At 40.7% G+C, this 26,266-nt stretch overlaps 1 protein-coding gene across 1 annotated transcript in view; it reads right to left on the bottom strand.

The window, feature by feature from the left end:
• LOC102848488 (chromosome unknown open reading frame, human C9orf3) overlaps positions 1–26,266 on the bottom strand; it is a 704,390-nt gene that overhangs the window by 163,670 nt on the left and 514,454 nt on the right. Inside the window, exons 11-12 of the mRNA XM_006898876.1 lie at positions 11,194–11,256; positions 10,769–10,843 (exon numbers count right to left, since the gene is read on the bottom strand). Coding sequence (XP_006898938.1) covers positions 10,769–10,843; positions 11,194–11,256 — 138 coding nt within the window. The remainder of the gene's footprint in view (positions 1–10,768; positions 10,844–11,193; positions 11,257–26,266) is intronic.

The raw sequence follows: 26,266 nt of genomic DNA on the forward strand, positions 1-26,266 counted from the left end.
TCTTTCCACAAATGTAATTGATTTGATTCCTATGCATACCAGGTGAAATCCATGTGTATAGCCCACATTTATGTTTCTTATAAAAGGTATTTGCAATGAATAAATCATTAAATGCACACAAATTTATAAATAGCCAGGAGCTTAGGGAAACAGTTAACACAAAGACTTCCTTCATGAGAAATATACTAGAGAACTAAATTCAGAAAAACAAAATGAAGAGATAGCAACATAAGAATGGATGAAGAACACTGAAATATAAACTTGTGGAATTAAAATTAAGTGGAAGGTTTTCATCAAGGTGTAAAAGGTAACTTCCATTTCTTTATATTATTGATATGGCACATCTATAAAAAATGGAGGAAATGGAAAAACTGCATAAAAAATACTGAAAGCTTGTTGATTGTCTTTTACAGGTAGTGGGAAGTAAAATGATACTACTTCAAGTCAGCTAAAGAGAAAGGGTGAGAAAGCCCTGCAAGTTTTAGTTCATTGTTGTTCATTTCAGGGAATTAGTCCCTAAGAGCGGAAAATGTGTAATTATAACAGGAACGCTAGGCCAAAATTACGAGGTTTCCTAAATACCCAAAGATGGAAAAAACATAAACATACACATACCATAATACTGCATGACAGAATGGAGCCAGATATATTGACTTTAACAAAACCAAGGGTTTAACTGCCCTATTGTTGTTGTTGTTACAGACGATGAAGTCATCTGTGCCTCATAACGGACCTTATGTAAAACAGCTCTGAACTTTGCCCTATCTTGAGCCAATCTCATGCTCTCTGACACACCTACTACCATTACTCCAGTTATTGTATCAATCCATCTAATCCAAGGTCTTCCTCCTATGCTGAGCTCCGACCCTTCTAGGTATGATGTCCTTCTTCAATGACTGGTCCCTCCTGGGAACATGCCCAAAGTATGTGAGACAGAGCTTCAAAATCCTTGCCTTCAAAGAGCAATTTGGTTTCACCCTCTCCAGGACAGACATGTTTATTCTCTTGGCAATCCATGGGATCTTCAGTACTCTTCTCCAGCACAACTCAAAGTTATCGAGTCTTCTTCTGTCATCTTTAGTCACTGTCCAGCTCTCCAAAGCATAGCAAGTAATTGCGAAGACCATGGCCTGTATCAGGAGCACCTCAGGCTCTAGACTGACATCACTGCTCTTCAGCATTCTGGAGAGGTCCCTGATGAATTATCTTAATGCAGTTCATCTTTTGATTTCTTCACTGCTCTCGCAAGAGTGTTAAATGTGGAACTGAGCAAGCTGAAACAGTTAACAATCTCAATCTCTTCTCCATCTATAATGGTGCTGCCAATTTGCCCAGTGTTGAGAATCTTTGTTTTCTTGAGGTTGATCTATTAAATAAAAACAAACAAACAAACAAAACAAACTCCCAGAGAAAACAAAAGAGACTAACTCAAGCAAGACAAGTCTCACGTCTTCCTTACTCTGAGCTACTTTTATGGACGAATTCAAAGAGATGACTCACAATAAAACCAGTCTGTGGTTGTTACTGTTAGTTACTGCCAAGCTGGCAGTGGCTCAGTGACCCTATGAACAACGGATCACACTCTCTCCTATCCTATGCCTGCCCTATCACAGTTCTCTTGTCAATCCAACTTGTTGAGGGTCTTCCTCTCTTACACTGACCCTCCACCTTTCCAAGCATGCTGTCCTTCTCCAAGGACTGACTGATTTCTCCTAACAAAGTGCCCAAGGTATGTGAAACAAAGCTTCACCATCTTTGGTTTCAAGGAGCACCCTGGTTTCACTTTCTCCAAGACAGGCTTTTTTGTTCTCTTGACAATCCATGGGACATGAAGTACTCTTCTCCAGCACCACAGCTCAAAGGCTTAAGTAATTCTTCTGTCATTCCTTATTTACTTTCCAACCTTCACATGCATAGCAAGCAATTGAGAAGATAATGGCTTGGGCCAGGTATATTTTATTCTTTAAATTGATATTACTGCTCTCTAATAACTCTGGAGAGGTCCCTGAAAGCTGACCTCTCCAGAGTATTAAAACCAGGTAAACTCTACCAATTACACTTCATATACCTCTGTATTTAAAAACATCATAATTAAGTAAAAACCTGTTGTTATTGTTGTTATTATGTGTCATCGAGTCAAGTGTAACTCATAGCGACCCTATGTACAACAACCCTAAACGCTGCTCTGTCCTGTCCCAATCGCACTGTCTCTGACACTTCCATCCTGATTACCCCAGTCACTGAATCAATCCCCCTCATAGAGGGCCTTCCCCTCCTGCACTGTTCATCCACCCTACCAAGCATGATGTCCCCCTCCAAGGACCAGTCTCTCCTTACATGTCCAAAGTATATTAGAGCCTCAGAATCCTTGCCTCCAAGGAGCTGCCCAGTTTAACTCTTTCTAGGATGAATCTGTTTGTTTTCTTAGCAGTCCATGGTACATTCAATACTCTTCTCCAGCACCACAGCTCAAAGGCATCAATATTCCTTCTATCCTCCTTTGTCCTTGCCCAACTCTCTGATGCATAGCAAGTGATAGCAAAGGCTATGGCCTGTATCAGATGCATCTTAGGCTCCAGGGAGACACTATTGCTCTTCAATACTTTGGAGAGGTCCCTAACAGCAGACTTTCCCATCGTAATACGTCTTTTAATTTCCTGGCTACTGGTGCCAAGAGTGTTGACTGTGGAGCCAAGCAAACTAAAGCTGTGAACAATTCATTCTGATGCTGCCAACTGACCCAGTGGTGAGAATCTTTGTCTTCTTGACATTGAGCCTCAATCCATATTGGAGGCTGCAGTCCTTAACTCTCTGCGGCAAGCGCTTCAGGTCCTCCTCAGTTTCAGCAAGCAGGGTTGTGTCATCCACATAAAGCAGACTGTTGATAGATCTTCCACTAATCCTGACCCCACACTTCTCCTCATAGAGCCCAGCCTCCCGGATAATCTGTTCTGCATACAGGTTGAAAAGGTATGGAGACAGGACACATCCCTAGCATACACCCTTCCCAATTTTGAACCATGCAGTGTTTCCTTGCTCTGTTCTGACAACTGCCTCTTGGTTCAAGTATAGATTCTAGACAGTTAAAAAATGCAAATACTAGGTATGAAATGAGAATATAAGTGCTGTTTAAGAGATTTTTTCGTATTATTGATTGAACCAACTCTAACTGAAGAGGCTGCAGGGATCAGGGCTTTTTCTAAGTTTTAGGAAAACAAGGTTTGAGCTTCTCTTGTATACAACAATATATAAGTTAAGAGTAAATCCTCAGGACTTTAAGGCTGCATGCTTGAGTCTGCCTACTAAAATAGAAAATGAAAGGACATAAAGGCAGGTCCGAGACTACACTGACACCAGCAGGTTCTACTGTAACAGTGAACTTTGTCAGTGTCATGATACTAGACCCCAAACAATAGCTCACTGAAATACCTAAGAGGAGTCGACTGCCAACTAGAGCAGTGTTACGAGAATGCAGCTAATGCTTCCTAGGAAAGTAAATGAAACACATTCTCCTGCCTCTCTTTTCCAGAAGAATGCTTACGTTTTATAGTAAGACTTCAATCTTTCATGACAAAGAAGACCTGATGGTTGCTGAGGTCAACATTGCTAAAATCAAGTTGTATTAAGTACCTGCACACTTTCAAGCATTTTCAAAATATACATCAACTGAGTTTCCCTAATTTAGAAATGGTGGTGGTTTTTATGCTTGTGGTCCGAGGTGGTCAGTAAGCTGAGATTTTAAAATGCTGCTCAAAGTACTTTTCCTTTAGCAACGATTCATTTTGTTTATTATGCCTTATCTATTTTCAAAGGGTTTGATGCCGACTGCAAGGTCCTAATAGGAGACTGCTGGTTTGTGACACCACTTTATGTGAGTCAAGACATGTAAAGTACTTACAACACTCACAAGCTAACAGCTGACACATGGTAAGTGTCAGCTACCACTATATCAATAATTCCATTCAGAGTCTTATTACACTATGTAGATAAGTGTGTGAGCACATCTTCATTTCCTCTGTTATGCTAGGTAAAATTAGGAATTAATTTGTTGTTGTTGTTTACCAAAGAGTCAGAACCAACCCATAGCTGACCATCAGGTGGCTTTTCAGAGGCAGTTAATCACTCCAGAGGAGATTGCCCATTCTTCTCCCATGAAGCAGGAGGTGGCCTTGAACCTTAGAAGCCCTTTGAAATTGCAGTGCAGCTTCTTGCCACTAGGCTACCAGAGTTCCTTTGCTACAAATTACAAGAAAAAAGAGGGACCAACAAGGAAGAATGAAACTCAAGCAAGGCTCAAACATTCCAGAAAAAAAAAAAAATGAATTGCCTATTAAGAGCTCTGGAATTACTCCTTTTGTTTCGTTTTTTTGTAATTAATTTTAATAAATTATTCTGCCTGCTCCCATCACTCAAGTAATCTGCCATCCAAAGGCACACACAGTACATGCAGCTCAGGACACAAAAGCAACTCAAGGACAGGGAGCTAGGCAGGAGAGGTGGGGCTCAAGAGCTGTGACTCAGAATCCATAAAGCTTTTCTGTGGAAATCAAGAATCAATGAAGCTATTGTGAAACATTATAGCTCTGTAAATGTATACAAGTCATGAATTCTCACAGGGCAAAAGCACTCTAGAAAGAGGCCAGGGCAAAAACTGCGCGGGAATTCACTGAACATGAAAGCTGTCTCCTTTGCAGAAGAGCCACTCCCCAATGCCACCATTCTGCTAAATGCCAAGCAGCAAGGGAAGGGGTGCTTGGCTCTGCACCCCTAAACCTATCCTGCACAATTCTGCTAGGTTTGTAGCTAATGGTGCCAGAGTGTCAAATCTAGTAGTCTCTATTTTTCTTATTTTTCCAAGGAAGCTTTTACTAGTATAAAAATACTGGTTTCCAGAAAGCATATAATATATGGCATGAATATAAAATTGTCACAAAAGACAAAGCCATCAAAAGTTTACTTTTTACATTGTGTTTTATAATTTTCAATATATGTATGCCAGAAGTATTTTAAAAGTATTCTCTTACAACATATAGAATGTTAAAACAGTAATAAATCATTGTAAACTGCATAAACCAAACTGGGTTTCACACACAACTTAAAAAAGTCATCTATGCATTATTAAACTGAGATTACCATTTATCAGAAAGTTACTGCGTAGAAAGAAAAAAAAAAGAAAAATTCTCTAGAATTTAAGTAAACTTAGATAAAACATCAGTATTTTTTCTGAAAAACTCAGAAAGTAGACGTTATCATGTTAATTCCTGAAACTAAAATCTGCTGTTGTCAAGATGAATTCACAATGAACCTATGAGCATGAAAATCTACAAAGAGAACAGTTTAGAAGAATGGTGTGGCCTGTCCCAGGACTTGTAATGCAGGCAGTCTGCTACCCGCATTCTCCCATAGCACTTGCTGGACCTTCTAGTTGTTAGTAAAGCACTCAAGCACTGGGACACCTGGGGTCCCTTCCAACTGAAATAGTTCCCATTACACACCATAAAGTATGCATTTTTATAACTAACTTTTTAGATTTTTGTTTTCACACTATTTCAGGGAAATTATCACTAAATATTAAGCTAAAGAGTATTCATTTCTAGGTTCTAGCAAAAAGGAATAAAGATAACTTTAAAAAGTTAACTATTATTGAAAACCATTTGTACCTCATGTTTATCATATTAACTGTAAAAAAGATCAGGCAATTCATACTCCCCAGACCACTAGCTAGGAACAACCTTATGTACATAAAAGATCTCTTGTTAATATTAGCTAACTTTAGTAATTCAATTTTGTTTTGAAGGTTTGCCAAAGACGACTTCTGACATCATATATACTAACTGAAAATCTGAATTAACTGATAACCTAAATTAAGAAGGATAGATGCTTACTAAGAAGATGAAAGTTGGAATTTTCTCCATATTCAGAAATCACACCTCATTTCTGTATTTTCTTCAAATTTATTCTGCAAATATATTATTTTGTGATCTCATATACTCCTTAGAATACTGACAGTAGTATTAGAACACAGAAAAGTTCCCATTATTCTTCATAAAGAATTCTGTTTTCCACTGTAATATACAATTTGTGTTGATCTTTAATCAATCAAAAATAAAGGCAGGGGGAAAATAGATGTTGATTATTTTAACAAACGAGCAGCCATTTATAAGATCTAAGATAACTGTAGAAGATACAATTCAATTCCCTGTTGCAATCACCACTGTTCAACCTTCCCATGTAGATAGCTTCCTGATTCATCCTTCCTAACTGTTCTTTGTGGAACTGTCCATATTCTCTTTGCTGCCTACTGCAAAAATTATATGAACTAAGGAAACATGACATAATGAAAAAGGGAGAATAGCAGAATACTAAGAGAAAAGAACATAGAACCTGAATCAGAAGAGAGAGAGTTCTAAAATTTTTACATGGTCTAAGAGTTGTTTTGCCCATGAAAGGGGGTGTAAAACATGAAGATCAAATAACAACAGAAATAAGTATTAAAGTGAAAAATCAAGAAAGGAATTTAAGAGAATGCTTTTGTACTGTGAAAACATAATCAATGTTGCTTAACAATACTTGCTGTGACTGTTAAACCTGACTGTATGAACTTCCACTGAACACAGATAAATGTTCTTTAGAAAATGGAAATGACTGTCAGAGAAGATATGAGACAATGCATAAGAGAGATTTGTGCAGCACCCAAAAAAAATGAGAAATGAAAGCTGTAAGACAGTCATACAGGGACTGACAGCAGACCAACAGCACAGACGCAGCATGCAGGGGAATTGGCATATAGGCGCTGAAGGCAGGCCAACAGCACAGGGGCAGAGGGCTGGGAAGAGCCATAAGATGACTGAAGGCAGACCAACAACTCAGGAGCAGCATGCAGAGGGACAGGCATACAGAGACTGAAGGCAACAGCACCAGGGCAGTGTGCACGGGTGACAAGTGTACAGGCATTAACAATAGACCAAGAGTACAGGGGCAGGAGACTGGGAACAGCCGTACAGGGCAGTGTGCAGGGCACAGGTGTACAGGGATGGATGGCAGACCAATAGCACAGGGGCACAGGGCAGGGGAGCAGGCATACAAGGACTGAAGGCAGACCAACAGCACAGGGGTAGGGGGCCAGGGTCATATGAGACAGAGCAGAAGGTGGGGAGATCAGGACAGACATGCCACATGGTCAGGACACAGGGCCAGGCCACTCGTGTGGACACACGGCCAGGGGAGCCCTTCCCACCACTTCTCTGGGGCATATATGTTGCTAATCTAGTGCACTTGATTTCCTTATTTGTTATTTTAATTCACAGTCAAGTGAAGGGTTAGTTGTTTAGATTCCTCTTCTGAGTTCACTGACTCAACCATTTCCAGTTACAGCAGGCTGTGCCTAGCACTTATGTACTTTCAAGACCTCTTACGGAGGAAAACAAGCACCTCCCCTAAGATCACATTCTTGCCCATTTTCCCTTTTACTGTTTCTGTTTTCCATTCACAGGCATGTCAGAAGGTTTTCCACAAGTCAGTAAAAGTCCTCCCATATGAGAAAGAATGTTATCACTCCCTCACTGCCATCAGGTCAAAGAGGACACAGATCTTAATGGAAGAGACAGTGTGCTTTTCTCTCAGAGAGCAGCTGGTGGATCTGAACCACTGGAGGTGCAAACTTTTAGCCAGCAGTGCACATCCTATGAGCATGGCCATTGGAATTCCTTGTTATGACCACAGTGTAGTTAAACATATATGTTAACTAAGTAAGGTCACCTAGGGTGTCTCTGGGGCCAAGCATGAAGTGGCAGACTGGGGATGGGGTTGTGGAATAAGGGCAGCAGGGGTTCAAGGAATAAAGAAGGAAAATAAAGTAGGCAGAGGCAAGGTCTAGATTTAAAATAAATATCAGGAATGACAAAAACTCATTTATCTTAAAATGATATAAAAGAAATTAATAAAAAATGTCATGTCTTATATTAATATAGCAGAAAAATAGATATATGAAAGAAATAATTCACTTTTGCTTGTGGCATGACAGACAGAAAAATTTCTTAACATACAAAAACATTAAATTAACCACCTAACACACTACCATCAAGTCAATTCCAATGCACTGCAGACCTATCAAGAGGACCAAGGGCCTCTCCTTGTTCCCAAGGCTATAAATACTCAGATGGTCAGACAGCTTCATTCTCTCTTGAGGTGGTAGGCAGGTGGGTTCAGGCTGCTGGCAACCCCATCCTTAACCCATTATGCCGCCAGGGCTCCTCCAGTTAATTACCTAGACTTCCCTAGTTACAGGTTCAAAGCTTAGCAAAATATCAACATCTGGCTTCTGCTAGAACACTATCATGCAGGGCTCCCTGGATATTTTGGAATAAACCCTTAAGAGGCACCTCCACCTTATGATATCCTCTGTGCCTCTCAGAGCTGAGTCCTAATGCCGTACCAAGCATCTGCTGAAGTTTCACTCTCTTCCAACTTGCTCCTGACAACACTGAATGCCTTACCTAGCCCAAGGTCACTCTCTCCTAGGCATGGGAGATGCCAAGCAGGAGAGAGGAGGCTCAGCTGGCGCAGCTTACATCGAGACAGGAGGAAAAGACTGAGGACTGCAGTACCAACAAGCCACTTAAGTAAATATAGTTTACTTGTATAGTTTATTAATCTGTGGTGAATAATTTCACATCTCTGACATGGTTTTAAAATGAAAAGTAAACAATAAGCACATTCAACAGTTCATTACAGATGGGTGAATGAGCACAAGTAACCACGTACTTATCTTCCTCACCAGGAACTTTGTCCCTGTCATAAACTATAAATTTGAAAACAAGTTCTGATTCTGTAAGGGGGTTGGGACAGAGGAGCCAACAATATTTCAAATCTTTGATGTTGTGAAAAAAATGTAAACAAACACTAGTGAATGCTTGCTTACCTTGCTTAATAGGTAATCCAATACTGACTGAAGACACTGATAATTAATATTCACTGAGTAGTTGCTGTTGAGTGGGAACTGACCCATAGCTTCAGCAAGTTTTCAGAGGCAGTATATGACACAGGAGAAAAATGCCCATCTTTCTCCCACGGAGCAGGTGGAAGATTCAAACAAGATGCCTTTGAGATTGCAGCACAGCTCTTAACTACTAAGGAGACCCTGGAATTACCCATCAAGATTTGTTTCTGAAAAGAAGTTCTGACCACTGCTTCAGAGTGATTTCATTTTTGTGTCTTCTTTAAAACTGTAACCCAATTTTCTAAGGGAACTCAGATGTACATATGAGTTCTAATACAACAGCAAAAAAAAAAAAAAAAAAAAGAGTTTGGGAAGAAGGGTCTTTCCTTGTACTGGCAGAGGTGAACTCCTCTTGACCACACTCCCTTTTCCTGTTCTCAGCAGCTCAGGGTCAGCACCTGGGCGTCACATATGCTGTTCCTTCCAGTTCAGAATAAAGGCAGTGACAGCGCCAAGTCAACCACAAAGGGAACAGATTCTCTACCTTCTACACACGATGTATTGGGGATTGGAGTAATATTTTTTCTTAAAAGATGGATTTTGAAAAAAATTAAACATATATATTTCTTTTTATACATTTTACAATCTTATTCATCACCTCATCAACATTTTAAAAACATCTAGAGCATGAAAGTTTAAACAAACACAACCAATAATAATATGCTGAAGTACGGTCAGAAAAATAATGTCTTCAAAATAACCTTTCTATGAGTCGTCTACGACGGCACCTAACAACAAGAACAAACAACAACTACTGTTTAACTAAAGTGAAATATATCACTTTATTTTCTCTTTAAAAACAGAAGACCAGGATACAATTTTCCTCCACAGAGAAAGCAGAGTATATTGCGAGGCAGCAGTCTCTTTAAATACACCAGGGACTCTGGCATAGCTTTCCTGGGAGTGAAGGAGCCACATCACACAGGAGGGCCGCAAGGCTATCAGGAAGAATTTGGCTTCAGTGTCAGGAGTGATTCATCACACATTTCAGCAGCAGAAAAACAGCATGCTGCTATTTTAATCCTTTGGTGCCGTCAAGAATTTTAAAAAAACAAAACAAAACACACAAAACCTGCAAAATGTAATTTAGCAACAGCAATAAAAACTATGTATGCTTTAACATTTGAAAAAATATTATTCTTCTCTTTTCATGAAAAGTCGCTCAAAAAGCAACATTTCCCCTTTTTTTGTATATTTGCTATAATGACAAATCAAGTGTTAATTTCATAGCATTTCAGGGGGAAAAGGATAGTACAAACTTCTGCAAAGCAGTCTAGCGATTTTCTAAATTCAGGAAAACAAATTTCTCATTTGCTTTAGAATAAATGAAATCCCTCCTAGTGTTCCAAAAGTAATCTATTTCATCATTTGTTTCTGAGGTAAGGGTTTTAAATTTAAAGCCTTGGTGTGCTGAGTGAGTATAATGCCTATCACGACCAAATGTAGGCCAAACCTAACACTGTGGCATATATTCACAGCCCTTTTTTGTTTTCCAAAGTGCTTTAAACAGTGCCATAATAAACAATATCTGGCCTGTAAAAGGATGGAATCCACTTAAGTCCTAGTGAGCTAAGAAACATTAACAAGCCTGCAAACCCCAGGCCGTTCTTTAGGAAAGCATAATCATGTTTATGATTACGGTATTTGCAACTACTCTATATATAGAAGGAACCATGTAAATGGAATCTACTATTTACTTCACTTTCAAAAGTTTTGAGATGCTACTCTATTGTTTTAGTCAGCCCTCAGGGGATCTTCCATGGCTCCTACCTTTTCAAACAACTCCTCCTTCGCCTTTCGTGTCCGTTTTCTCCGTTTCTGGTTAAGACGAATCCATTTGGCGACCTGAAGTTTAAAACCATAAGATCATTTTAAACCGAGGACGCGTGCTGAGAGTCCCCACGGGGCGTGAGCGTGACCTCCAGGTGGTCTTCCAGGTTTCCCTTGGGAGCCAAGCCCGCGGTCGGCACCTCCTCGCAGGCATCCCAGGGCGGCCGGCTGGTGGTCCCCCACTTTCGCCGGCCATTCGCCGTCCGGGGCCTGGGCGGCCAGCCTGCGACAGAGCCCTGACCCAAGGACATCTCTCTACAGCGGCCAGAGAAGGCGCCCCCGGCACTGGGTGTCTAGGGAACAGAAGTGGTCCGGGGGACTGCGTGGGGCGAGGAAACCTCGCCGCCGGGCCCGGCCGCACTCACCTCGGCGTCCACTTGCCGCGCGAGCCTGCACTCCGTCCCGGCCTGCAGTTCTCGTTGCAGCGGCTGCGGGGACAGGAGAGACAAGTTTACCCGAGTCATCACGTCTGTTCCCGTGCCTCGCGCCCCCTGCGCCCGCCCAGACCTCAGCCGAGGGGAGGGTGGACACGAGGCCGAGCTCGGCGCCATGGGCCAGGGGAGCTCCGCGCAGGCCTGAGCGCCTAAGGCTCTGCACGGGTGGACAGGAGGACAGGAGGTCAGGCGGACAGGCTCCCGGGAACGGAGCGAACCGGGCGGGGCGGGGGCGGGGCCTGCCTTAAAGGTATAAGAGCCTCCACCTCCCGCAGGTCACTCTGCTCGTGGCACCCTGCCCACTGGACTGACTGTATTGTTGGGGTCGCGGACGCCTCTCTGTCGGAGGGGCCTGTCCGCGTCCTCTCACGCGCGGACATACCTGCTGCACACGCCTTACCTTTCTGTAACCACCCCTCCCCCCGGATCTCTGGGCACCCATTAAAGGCAGCAGCTGCCCACCTGCAGCACAGGTGAGCGGGCTTCGCTGGACGCACCCTCAGCCCGCTGGCACTGGCGCGGTACTCTGGGCCTGCAACTCAAGTGTTCTGGTGGCAGTCGCAGACAAAAAGGCACTTTCCTAACGCAAGTTTCCAGGGAGTAGACGCTAGCGAGTAGATGTCTTTCTGCGGTCCGGCAGAACAGGGAGTGGGGTGACGTCGGGGGCAGGTGACCCCGGAGAAACTGGGGCGCGTTATGCACAGAGCGCACCAGAGGACGCCCCGAGCATCAGGGTGGGAAAGGGAGTCCACTGACCTCGCCAAGGAGGGAGGAAGTTTCTTTCGTTTGTAAAAGTGAGCGACACCCACAAGTGTTTCCGTTAACCCACAGAAGGCTTTCTTCTCAACCGCATTATAAATTGCATGAACCCGGTTGGGGTGAGGAAGGAGGGTCAGGCCGCAATTTTGTTTCCTAATCTTGCCCATCTTTTTAAATTTTTTTTTTTTAAAGTCAGCCTTACTCTGTATTTAGTCCTACATCATCCTTTCAAGATCAAAGGTTTACATCAAAGCCAACATGAAACTCACTGCTTTATATAGAAGCAATTTTGCTATGGAGTATTTTACACAAAGAGCTCTTTAATGGAGACAATAAACTGGAAAACTTTATGCTATCCCTTCATTCCATATTCATAAGTGATCTACTTAAAATTACCTTGATGATGCACTTCTATTTCCTAAAAAAAACAGCATGTCTGCTCAAATAGTGAGTTCTTGACTTCACATTTTGTGTTTCCAGAAATACAAAACGAAGAGACAAAACCTTAAACTTAGAGAAGGACACAGAAGAAATAGACACACTGACCACTTTGTGCCCTTCTTGGTTTCATAGATACCGTGCCACCTCCCCACAGGTCACCCCGCCCTTGGGCTCCCTGTTAAAAATCATATGGCATTTGGTAAAGATTTTCAGAGTGTTACTGAATATACATAATACATATCTGATGTAGACCCACCCAGAAATAAAGAATTTCTGTGCTGTAAATGAAACGGTTAAAAATGTAGTTCATATTTTGTAAATCTTGAGTGCATCTACACAAAGGATAAAAATTGTAAGTGATGAAATGTATTATGTAATTGTAGAGCTGCTTACTTTTAAATGGAATGAGAACTTTGAGCCTTTCAAGCTTCTATCCCAAAACAGTTCCAGATTCCACAGACCTCTATCCCCAGGAGGCTCTCTAGAGGTTTTTCCATGGTGGGAGTTCACCACCCCCAAAGTCTGATAGTTCAATACTGATCTACAGTGCCCTATCTAAATGGACCTTTCTTAAATGTCTTGTTTACTTGTCAACAAATTGTAAGGATGTAGTCTTAAAAGAAACTTAAGTCCAATAATCCAATAATAGGAATAAAGATAACTATTGTGAATCAAATCTTACAAAGGCTTCTGTGAAAATCTGTTGCAGTTGGGTAGTTAGTACGTGCAGACTTTTCCCTTTATTCCTCATCTGGTTATATTCTCAAACACATGTGTAAACACACACACACACACACACACACACACACACACACATCAGTACTATTTCTTTGAATAACACTGGGAAAGATCTTCAGAATGGAAATCTGTGAACCCATCTTGCTGCCATTAAACACAGTCCGCCTTCTTAATAGCACCCAGCTCACGAGAACCAAACCATTTCAGACACAGCCTGAACAAAGAACACATCCAAGCCCACTCTGCTCTCTAGTACCATGTGGGGTGGGCAATAAAAGCCATGGTCCATTTCCAGCTGTTCTATTCTTTACTCTTGCCACCATCTCTACCACCCATCCTCACAGAGAAGCCAACATATTCCCAAAACTGTTTCCCACTGCACTGCTTCAAGGCACTTGCAGTGTTTTCCTGTCCCTCACTAACTGCCCGGCTCCTAATTGTCCTTCAGTTCAGGGCTTAAACAACGCTTCTTTACTTGAAGTTTTTATTTATTTTTTTTTTCACTTGAGTGTAAGTTTACAAATCTTATCATATTTCATTCACTCATCCATATACTTTGTTGTATAAAATTACAAATTATTAATGTAATTAATGATCATGTTTTATCAAACCCTTACTTAATATTGTCTTTCTCTTCACCCACCTTACCTGTTTATTAATTTTTTGCTCCTCCCTCTTGCCCTTTCCTGTTAAATATACAAAATAGAGTCTATCTGTATGTAAACTCTTCCTTATGTCTGTATATTAGTTGTCTTAAATAAAAATTGTTCTTTTGTGACTGACTGGTTACTGAGGTCACTCAGGATCATTTGTCCTAGATGAATACATGTTGTACAGTATTGCACAAATTTGTGATTGCTTTTTTTCTTTTTTTTTATCGGTTTGCTTACAAAGTTTGTATACATTGTATTTCATATTATCCTTCATATTATGTTTCATATAATCATTCACATGCATTATGTTTTCCAAAGTTAATGACCACTGGACCTCACCCATCATTACCCTGTCTTTTCATCCAGATCTTTCCCATTTCCTTCTGCCCCATCCCACCCACCAAAATGTGCAACCTTTTGGTTTCACCTCAAACACATCCTCACCCCTCTGCTCCCACCAGTTCCCCCCTTTGGATCTTCACGCATGTTTTACTAGTTATCCTTCTATTTTTACAATAATGGTCTTACGCAGTATTTGTGCTTATAAAACTGAGTTCACTCAGCATAATTCTCTCCCAAGTTAAGGTAGTATTTCACAAATGAAGACATCGTGAAGGCCTACAGACACATGAACAAATGGCCAAAATCTCTGGCAATATGAGAGATGAAAATAAAAACCACAATGAGATACTATCTCACCCCAGTAGCAGTGGCAAAATTAAGTAGGGCAGCAAGCAATAAATGTTGAAGAGAACATGGAGAGGTGGGAACTCTCATACACTGTTGATGGGATTATAACATGCTACAACTACTCTGAATATTGTACTTAGAGTTCCGAGAAGCCAAAACAAAGGGAAGAAATTAAGTTATTAAGCATTTGAACAGAAGATTCCAAAGGGCAGAGCGAGAAGACAAAGTAAAGTATTACAATGAAATGTGCAAAGAGCTGGAGTTAAAAAAATCAAAGGGGCCGAACTCACTCAGCATTTCTTAAGCTCAAGGGACTGAAAAAAAAAAATTCTAGCCTTGAATTGCAATGCTTAGGATGCTTTGGGTAGAATAGTAAATGATCCAGGAAGCATTAAAAGAAGATAGAAAGACTATACAGTCATTGAACAAAAAAAGAATTGGCAGACACAGAAGAATTTCATGAAACAACATATGAGTAAGAGCCTGTAGTGATGAAGGAAGAGGTTCAACCTGCTCTGAAAGAATTGGCAAAAAACAAGGCCCTGGGAATTGATGGCATACCAATTGACTTATTTCGACAAACAGGCATTGCCCTGGAAATGCTCACCAAGTTGTGCCAAGAAATCTGGAGGATAACCACCTGGCCGACTGACTGGAAGAGATCTGTATTTGTTACCATTTCAAAGAAAGGTGACCTGACAAAGTGTTTGAATGATATTCAAACAATATCATTGAACAACATCGGTTTGGAAGCAGGAGTGGCATCCACTTCTTAAATAATATGCCTCCGGAAACTCTATGAACTTTGATAAATGTCGATAGCTGAGAAGGGCTTTCAGGCCTTTTGTTCATAGGGTCGTTATGAGTCGTGCGCAACTCGAAGACAATCACCAACATCACTGCTATCACATGCAGGAAGATTCTGCTGAAGATTATACAAAAACAACTGGAAAAGCACATCAACAGAGAACTGCCTGAAATGCGGGCTGGGTTTAGAAGAGGTCGTGGTACTAGGGATATTATTGCTAATGTTAGATGGATCTTGGCCAAAAGCAAGGAGTACTAGGATTATGTCTATCTGCGTTTCATTGACTATGCAAAGGTATTTGATTAGGTGGATCACAACAAACTGTGGCTGACTCTGAGAAGAATGGGAATCCCAGAACATTTGATTGTGCTTATGCTAAACCTATACTTGGACCAGGAGGCAGCTGTCAGAAGAGAGCAAGGAAACACTGCATGGTTCAAAATTGAGAAGAATGTATGTCAGGGATATGTCCTATCTCGATACCTTTTCAAACTTGATACAGAACAGTTTATCCAGGAGGCTGGGCTCTATGAAGAGAAATGTGGCATTAGGATTGGAGGTAGAATCATCAACAACCTGTGTTATGCAGATGACACATCCTGCTCGCTGAAACTGAGGAGGACTTGAAGTGCATACTGCAGATCAAGGACTGCAGCCTTAGGTATGGATTGAACCTCAACACCAAGCAAACAAAGATTCTTACCCCTGGGCTGACTGGCAGCATTATGACCAATGGTGAAGAAATTGAGATTGTTCAACGCTTTGGTTTGCTTGGCTCCACAGTCAACACCAGCAGCAGTCAACACCACTGCTTGACACCTGCAGCTGGAAAATTAAAAGACGTATTGCGATGGGAATGTCTGATGTTAGGGACCTCTCCAAAGTACTGAAGAACAATGGCGTCACTCTGGAGACTAAAGTGCGCTCGATATAGGCCATGGTCTTGGCAATCACTTGCTATGCATCAGAGAGCTGGACAATGACTAGGGATGACAGAAGGAGACTTGATGCCTTTGAGCTGTGGTGCTGGAGAAGAGTATTGAATATACCATGGACTGCTAGGAGAACAAACAGGTTTATCCTAGAGAGGGTGAAACCAACCTGCTCCTTGGAGGAAAGGATTTGGAAGCTTCATTTGACATGTCACAAGCTTTGGACATGTCACAAGGTGAGACCAGGCCTTGGAGAGGGATGACATGCTTGGGAGGGTGGAGGGACAGCACAAGAGAGGAAGACACTTGAGATGGATTGATTCAGTAACTGGGTAATGGGGGTAAGTATGTCAGAGACAATAAGAATGGCACAGGATAGAGTAGGGTTTAGGGCTATGAGTCGCAAGCGACTTGGTGGTACATAACAACTCCTTCTCCTCCCCTTCCCCCTCTCCTCTCTTCCCGCTTCCCCTCCCTCTCTCCTTTCTTTCCCCATCCCCCTCCAGAAAGAAGTTTTGGCGTTTCCTCAAAAATCTGAACACAGAAATTCCAAATGTCCAGCTATTCTACTACTAGGAATATATCCCAAGGCAATTAGAACAGAGACACAAATGGAGATTTGTACACCAATGTTCACAGCAGCTTTAATTACCATTGCAAGAACAGGGAAAGAGCCCAAATTTCCAACCACAACAGAATGGACTGAGTCACTGTGGTAGTACATTGATACAATGGAATACTACACAGCACTTGTGATTGCTTTTTAATGATATTTAATATGCCAGTGTGTAAATGTATCAGAGTTAATTTAGTCATTCAACAAGACTTCTTTAGAAAGGAGATTCTTCACTCGGCAAAGCAACCAAACTGGCATCCCAAAATTCTTTCTATAGTATTAAATTTATTTCCTTTGTTCAGTTACTTGAAGTTTATATTAATTTCTTTAAAATCTGACTCTCCAGCTGGCCTGTAAACTCCAAAACCAGATCAATAAAACACACTGCTGTCAGGGAGCTCTGGTGGCCTAGTGGCAAGAAGCTGCCCTGCAATCCCAGAGAGGTGTGTGGTTCAAATTCACCAGATGCTCTGCTGGAGAAAGAGGGACAATCTCTTCCTGTACCAGTCAGATCCAATTTGACGGTACACACAAAAAAATAATAAAATAAAAATTAAAAACAAACACAAAACACAACACACTGCTGTTGAGTTGACCGTATTTGGCTCATAGCAGCTCCCTCTAGAGCTTCTAAAGCTGAAAGTCTTTGCAGAAGCAGCCTGCCACATCTTTCTCCTACAGAGTTGTTAGTGGATTTGAACCACAAACCTTATTAATTAGAAGCCAAGCATTAAACCACTGCACCAAGAGTTCTCTTCAGTAAATACTGAGAAGGTGATGCTGGGCGGAAGCCCTGTGTGGCACCCCTTGCGGCTTGTGCATGTAAAAAATATACTCCTCTAGTAATTTTAAAAATAATCTTCAGCAAGATTATGCCTGCAGAGGAAGACAAAAGATGACCAACCTGAGCATCATGTGGAGCTTGCTGCCTTATGGCCTGCCTTCAGACAACCTTGGTTTGAGCAAGTTTGTTAACCTTTCTAGAAGCCCTTTCTTCATTTATGGAAGGGGAAATTAATAAAACCTACTTTGAGTTACAATTAGACCACTTGGTGGAGAGGAAGGGGGCAAAGATGATGGTGCACATGTTAGAAGGGCTGTCCCCTGCTGTGATTCCCACCCCCCAGCCCCCTACGCCCGTCCCAAGTCAAAGTCTGGAGAGCTATCCCGCTCCTGAGGAGAACTTCCTGGCAGGGGAGAGCCACCTGGCTGGCTCCTGGGGAGAGCTGCCCAGCCCCTGGGGAGAGCCACCTTGCCCCTGGGGAGAGTAACTAGGCCCTGAGGGAAGCTTCCTGGTCCCTGGGGGGAGCCTCCTGGCAGGGCAAGATCTGCCTGGTGTGTATTAGGAACTTTATCTAAGCCGCTTTCCTCCATCTCCTCTCCCAGCACACCTGTAAGTAATACCTCCAAAGCCCTTTCCTTTGTAACGCACAAGTTTGTTCTCTCAAGGTTTGTTCCCTTTCCTATAGGAAACCTGAACACTGAGTCTTCTTCCAGAACCTAAACCCTGAGCCCAGTCTGAGAGACAAAAGCTAAGGAAGTGAAGGTAGATGGAGCCTCAAAGTTCAGCCAGCCAGTCCCATTGGACTCACCCAAACAAACACCTTGCAGTCCAGATAGCAGAAAATGTCATGAAAATATCTTCTAATGGAACAAGAAGGCAAGCAACTTCAACTCAACACCAGAAGTAAATGTTAAATGGGCTCCCCTTCCCCTTCATTTCAAAGCCTCCGTTCAGCATGAAGCAGCCAGAGAGTCTGCACCGCTATTCCCAAATGGGAAACCCACAAATAACAAAGACAATCTCTTTGTTAAAAAAATAAAATAAAATATTATCTCCATTGGACTGTGCCCACCATTACCCTGTCTTCTCAGGTCCCCACCGTATCTCTCTCATTTCCTTTACCCACTTCATCCACCAAATTGTGCAACCCTGTGATTCCATCCCTACACATCCTCACCTTTCTGCTCCCTTACTCCCCCTGGATTCCCATATATGTTTTACTAGCTTTCCTTCTGTTTTTACAGTAAACAACAACAACAACAACAAAACACCAAGAAGGCAGGAATTCTGTTATTTTGTCTAGTGACTAGAAACACTGCCTGGTGTATAAGTAGCATTGACGGCTTTTGAGAACTTTTTGATTCACAGTGACCATACATCCATTTCTGAGGCTGTAAATCTTAATGACAACAGGTTCCCTATCATTCTCCCTTGAAGGTGACGGTGAATTGCAACCTTTCGAGGGTCTTTTGGTTAACAGGGCAACATCGTACTAACTAGGCCACCAGCACTCTTTTAGCATATATTGTTATGTTTAAGTTGACTGCAACTTTTAGTGACCCTAGGAACAATGGCTGTGAATCCTGTCCTATCCTGTGCCATACTACCATCTCCGACACACCTGATGCCACTGATGCAGTCACTGTGTCATTCTAGCTTGTTGAGAGTCTTCCTCTCTTATGTTGAGCCTCTACCTTTCCAAGTATGATGTCCCTCTCTTTTTAACATTTTCAAAGTATGTGAGATGAAGCTTCACCATTCTTGCCTCCCAGGAGCACCCCTGGTTTCACTTTCTCTAGAACAGATATGTTTGTTCTCTTGACAGTCCGTGGGATATTCAGTGCTCCTTGCCAGCACCACAACTCAACAGCATCGATTCTTCTGTCATCCTTTTTCATTATTGCTCTGAAAGTAATTAAAATGCACATCTTGTTAAATGCATAGCAAGTAAATGAGAAGATCATGGCTTGGATGAGGCGTGCCTGAGTTTTAAAAGTGATATCATTGTTCTTTAGTTCTCTAGAGAGGTCCCTGACAGTCGATTTTCCCAATGTAACTCTGTTGATTTCTTGGCTGCTAGCACCAAGGGATTATGGATGAAAGTAAGATGAAATCATTGACAGCTTCAGTCTTTTCTCCATCTTTTTTGAGCAGACATCCATAATGAAGGCTTTAAATCTTGATCTTCTGCAGCAAGTGCATCAAATCCTCACTTTAATCAAGCAAGGTTGTATCACCTGCATAATGAAGGTTATGGATGAATCTACCTTCTATGGTGATGTCCTATTCTTCTTCATAAAGTCCACCTTCTTAAATTATTTGTTCTGAATATAGATAGAATAGTTATGGAGAAAGGATACAACTCTTACATCTTTTTTTTTTTTAATCTTAAACCATGTAGTGTTCTTCACATGAGCACAATTAAATATTCTGGGATTTCCATCCTTCTCAATGTTAGCAATAACTTGTGGTCTACACAGTCAGCTGCCTTAGCATAGTCAATAAAATATAGATCTACATCCTTCTGGTAGTCTCTGCTTTCTGCCATGATCCATCTGACATCAGCAATGATATCCCTTGTGCTATGGTATTATCTAAATCCAGGTTGGATTTCTGGTAGTTCTCTGTAGATACACTGCTCTAGATGCTTTTAAAAAATCTGTAGCAAGATTTATCTTACATGCAATATTAATGCTATTATTTGATCATTTCCACATTCTATTGGATCACCTTTCATGGAAATGGGAGTAAGTATGATTCTAATACAGTCAGTTGGCCAGGAAGCTGCCTTCTAGATTACTTGGCACAGTGAGTGAGCACACCCAGGGCTGCATCTATTTGTTGGAATATGTCAGTTGGTATTCCATCTATTCCCAGAGGCCTTATTTTTTGCCAATGCTTTCAGCGTAACATAAATTTTTTCCTTAATTACCATTGGTTCTTCATTTGATACTTCCTGAAATGTTTTGTGTCAGCCAATTCTTATTGGTACAATGACTCTTCGTATTCCTTTCATCTACTTTGATGTTTCCTGGATCACTAAAGATTTTGCTCATAGTATTGCTTCAGTATTGCAACTCAAGACCTGAACTTCTTTTTCAGTTCCCTCAATTTGAGAAATGCTGAGTTAGTTCTTTCATTTTGATTTCCTGATTCCAGTTCTTTGCACACTTTGCTATAATACTCTGCTTTATCTTCATAAGCTGCCCGTTGAAGTCTTCTGTTCATCTTTTATTACTTTACCATTCTTCTTTTTGTTTTAGCTACTAGATTTCTAGTACAATTTTCATGGTTTCCTCTGACATCCATTTTAGTCTTTTTTTCTCCCTTGTTTTTTGTAATAACCTTTTACTTTCTTCATGGGTTGTCACACAACCTTGATGTCATCATACAACTCATAATGTTTAAGGCCTCAAATCTATTCTTGAGATAATTTTTAAATTCAGGCAGGATAGCCTCAAAGTCTTATTTTGGTTCTTGCTGATTTTCTTTCATTTTCTTCAGCTTCAATTTGAATTTGCATGAGAGTTCAAGTGGCTTTGAGTACTGATATTGAGCTTCTCCAATTATTTCTTCCACAGATGTAGTAAATTTGATTCCTGTCTAATTCATCAAGTGAAGTCCATATGTATAGTTGCTGTTTGTAGTTGTTACAAAAGGTATTTGCAGCAATTTAGAAATCATGGATTGCACAAAATTCAATCAACTGACCTCGAATCTCATTCTAAGTCACTAAGTAATTTCTGATTACCAATCCTTTTCCTGTTTCCAACTTTCACATTCCAGTCACTAATTGTTATAAATGAACTTTGATTGTTTGTTCGATTGATGATAAATATATTAAAAAAGGAAATGGAAGGATAAAACAATGAGTAGATGAATACATGTGAAATATCAAGCAGAATTGGTCTTCATCTTTCTGATTAACTTTCATTTCCCCTCCTAAAGTGTCTTAATTTGAAAATAGAATAGAATTGTGTGTTTTTGTCTGTTACACTTCCAGTGCAGTTATAAGTGAAATTTTAAAAATCAAGTCAGTGCTAAGACAACAACAACTTGTTGTCCTCCTGTTGATTCCAACCCATGGTGGTGCCCCTATATGTTACAAAGTGGATATGGTTTTAGTAGATGTAATCTGATGGCATCGTGTGCTACACATGCTACACTGTTAACCTAAACGTCTGTGGTTCAAATCCATTAGCTGCTCCACAGAAGACATCTAGGAAGTCTCCTCCCATAAATATTTACAGCCTCAGGAAACCAATAGAAGATTCACTCTAATGTGGAATTGGTTTCATGTCAGTAGGTTTGGTTAGGTAATCTATGCTCATACTATTTAGTATATCTTTGAGAATGTGGTGAAAGCACCTTAAAGGCATCTGTTAAAAACAGGTTATTTCCTATTTGAATGCTATACTTTTTTTGAAATTGTTAAAATTTTAATTTTACTTGGATCCACAATCAAGAGCCATGCAAAAGTAAAGAATTAAAAAGATGAATGCTATATTTTTAAAAAGGCCTCATTCTAGTAAAGATGCAAGTTTTGAAAGGAAGTTATTCTAAGAAATCTTCTTGTCAAAGCAGTTTATACTAGCTGAAGACAATGTCAAAGGCTGAGAAAAATATCTTTTCTTTCAAATAAAAGCAATACTCAATCTAGTGGCTGGTGATCATTTTCAGAGATTACTCTTTTTCTCTGAAATTATGATTTTTACTAGAAAAAGACAGTGATATCAATGTAATACTGTAAAATCGATATGTGTTCTCTATCTGATTCTATTTTAGTAATAAGTGAGAATACAGAGGATTGAGAAGCAGCTCACCTGCCTAGTCAACTCCAAAACCTGAAGGGCAAAACAAGGGACCCCTTTAGTTGTCTCAGACAGCATCTATTCTTCCTGTGGTCACAGCAGAGGAAAAAACTATGTGTTATAAGAAGCCAAAAAATGTAGAAAGCCATCCTGAGCAGATTGGCTTTGCTACAGACAACACTTCTGACATGCAGTCGCCACCCTGTCCATCTCTGGGTATGCCTACCTCTTTACCTGTAAGTCAACACCTTGGGGCATGCCCCTCCCTCTCTATTGTAAACTGATATCCTAGGGCTGGGTTCCCTGGCAGCCTGGCCTCCTCAGATGCCTATTTATTGCAGAATTCTTCTAATAAACTTTGAGGCTTGATCAGAGAACTTTGACTTGCCTCCTCTCTCGTGTCCCTGTCCCTTTCCCCCTTTTCATCTGCACAGATCCCACTCTAGAACACGTGTGAACCCGCAGGTCGGTTTCAGTTGGCGTGGATTTTAGAGAACGGGATCACTGCGTGGATAATAGAAAGAAAAGGATAAAAGGACTGGCCAGTCGATGATTAAGAGATTGCCACGGAATTACCCGCACCGTGGGAGGATCTCAGAGGTGAGTGGGCAGTGAATATGGGACAGGAAATCAGTGTGAAGGCCTTCATAATTATCTCAAGGCATGAGGGGTTAAAAGTTAAGACTCCTTAAAGATGTATGGTGTGCAGGAAAGGTTTGTAGAAAGCCTTAATAATTCCCTTAAGGCACAAGGGGTAAGGGTTAAGAAAAATAATTTAGTTCAATTTTTTTCTCCTTCTTAAAGATGTCTGTCTTTGGTTCCCGCAATAAGGGACAATATATGAAAACAGATGGAAACGGGTTGGTTGTGCTTTGAATGATTTTTATAAAACATTTGGCCCTGAGAAAATTCCTGGCACCGCTTTTTCTTACTGGAATCTCATTAACGAAATCGTAGCCTTGCTAAAACAAAGACTTTCGCGCCTTTTCAAATTCCGGTGCCATTTTGCCCTGCCCCTCCCCCCGGAAGGGTTGATATATCAGCAGCCACCTACTCCTGTTCTCCCCTCCCCATCTCCGCCTCCTCCCTGGTCAGCCAGGCCTCCGCTCCTAAAGCCCCGGGAAGTGTGCTTCTTTCTTTGTTTTGTAAAATGTTTGGGGTTGTTTTATTTTTTATAAAAAGCAAAGGAAAAAAGCATCTCTCTGGGATGCAGGGGTGGAGAAGAAGGCGGAGGAGGAGGGAGAGCCCAGTGCAGCAGCGGGACTTGGCAGCCCGCCTCCCCCTGCCCGAGGATATTTGATATGCCTCGGGAATCGGGACTTCCATGCAACTTTAGGAAGTGCCAGAGGAAAAGTCTGGATTCCTTTGCTTCCCCAAGGGCAGATCCTCATTACTCGCTCTCCTTTTCATTTTCAGGGAAATGAGACATGGTTTTAAACACTTTAGGAATGTTGTTTCCACTACACCTGTTCCTACAAAGAAGGGAGGGCCTCAACTTAAGACTCTGCTACCACAATTTCAGAGTAGACATCCTTCTGGTATTCTCTGTTTTCTTCTGGGATCCATTTGGCATCAGCTATAGTATCCCTGGTGCTACGGACCCAGCCTGGACTTCTGGCGGTTCTCTGCTGATGTGCTGTTCCAGTCGTTTTTGGATGATCTTCAGTGGAATCTTGCTTGCATGTGAAATCAATGATATTGTTCTGTGGCTTCCCGCTCCGTTGGGTCACCCTTTGGATGGGAACGAGTGTAGGTCTCGCTTCCAGTCAGTTGGTCAGGTGGTTGTTCTCCAGATTTCTTAGCACAACTTGGTGAGCACATCCAGGGCAGCATCTGTTAGCTAAAACACGTCGATTTGTATACCACCTATTCCTGGGGCCTTATTTTTTGTTATTTCCTTCAAAGCAGTTTGAACTTCTTCCTTCATCACCATAGGCTCTTGCTCATACGTTATTTCATTACATTCTTCTGCATCTGCGAATTCCTTTTGATACAATGATTCAGTATATTTCTTCCATCTTCCTTTAATACTTCCTGGATCATTTAATATTCTGCCTAAAGCATCCTTGATTATAGCAACTCCAGGTTTGAATTTGTTTTTCAGTTCCTTTAGCTTAAGAAATGCTGAACGAGTTTGGCCCTTTTGATTTTCCGACTCTAGCTCCTTGCACATTTCATTGTACTGTTTTGCTTTGTCATTCTGAGCTGCTGTTTGGAATGTTCTGTTCAGCTCTTTAGTAATAAAAATATTCTTCCTTTTCCTACAAACTGGTTAAATAATTGCTTAACTTTTGTTTCTCCCTTATCATGCATTTCCTACTATTAATAGATCAAAAGTAATAGGATTTGGAAGTACTGAGAAATATTTGTTTTGAAAAACCATCATTAATGATCAAGAGTCCTCTCTTTTTCTGTTAATAAAATTTCTTTTACAGGTCTTGTGGATATAGAAGCTAATGTGTCTGTTATCAGTAAAAAATAATTAGCTTCTAAAAAAGAAAAAATAACATTAACTCTTTCTGAATTAGGAACCTCTCCCAATGTTTAGAGGTCTAAGAATGGACAGACGGCTCAAATGCAATTTTATGTGCTATACATTAGTGCTAATTTATGGGAAAGAAATTTATTAAAACAATTTGGAGCTTTTATATCTATCCCTGCTTTGTCAGATGCTGAATTCTAAAGTCTTGCCCTTTCAGTAGAAGAGCTGATATAGAATCTGCAACTCCCTTTGGAATTCTCCTTTGTTATTAATAAGAAAAGTATTAAAACTCAGAAGAGTCTAAAATATGGGTAAGAATAAGAAGAAAAATGTGTTAACACAGAAGAATGAAGAACAGTTGAGAATAATAAGGAGAAAGATGTTGTAAGAGGCCTCAATGTTTATGTTGTTTTGTTTTTTGTCTGCCGTGTTTGTTGTCTTTTTTGTCTTATGTTCAGTGTGACAATATTTGAGTAATTATACAATTTAAAAGTTTCAGTGAAAGCTAAGAATTGACAGAGACAAATTTAAGTTAATATCTATATAAATTCTAAATATCATAGGTCAGGAAAACCCAAAGGCGGATGTTTCAAATGTCTCACAGCGCCAAAAGAGACTTTTTGTCTCAAGAGATCTTTGAAAAATCAGCCTTTTGGCATTCTGTATCACCTTCATATATCCATGCATTTTATCCAGTATCCACATACTTACATAGAAATTTTCATCTGTTTCAGCCAGTCTTGCAAAATACACATGCCAGTGGTTAGCACTTCAAGTCTATGTGAGTTGTGTAAGTGTACCTGTGTTAGTTGCTGTAATTTAAATAAAAACTTGTAGGAGTAAAAGTAGAAGCTCTCCAAAAAAGGTTTTATGGATTCATCCACAGGCTGTGTCTCAATTGGCAAGGCAAAGTAGGAGTCAAAACAATGTTTTAACATAAAACCTTATGAAATTATTATCCCTTATTATACTTTACAAGTTAATTGGCTATATCAATATTGTTCAGAATGGATAAATGCATTAGCCAGTTATCCTGGTCAAATTACTCACCATTATCCTAAAGGTAAATTATTATGTTTTGCATATTCATTTGTATTTCCTAAAGTTTTTGTTAATCAACCAATTTCTGATGCTCTTGTAATATTTACTGATGGATCTTACAGAGAAAGGGCTGTTTTTGAACCAATTGGAAATCTTTGAAATAGTTGAGTGTTCATCATTTTCAGCACTACAGGCCAAATTAAAAGCTATTGAGCAAGTATTAATAATTTACCCTCAGTCTATAGTCTA

Source organism: Elephantulus edwardii, unplaced genomic scaffold, assembly GCF_000299155.1.
Source record: "Elephantulus edwardii isolate Elephantulus edwardi_28Jun2011 unplaced genomic scaffold, EleEdw1.0 scaffold00238, whole genome shotgun sequence".
In the NCBI taxonomy this organism is placed as follows: domain Eukaryota; kingdom Metazoa; phylum Chordata; class Mammalia; order Macroscelidea; family Macroscelididae; genus Elephantulus; species Elephantulus edwardii.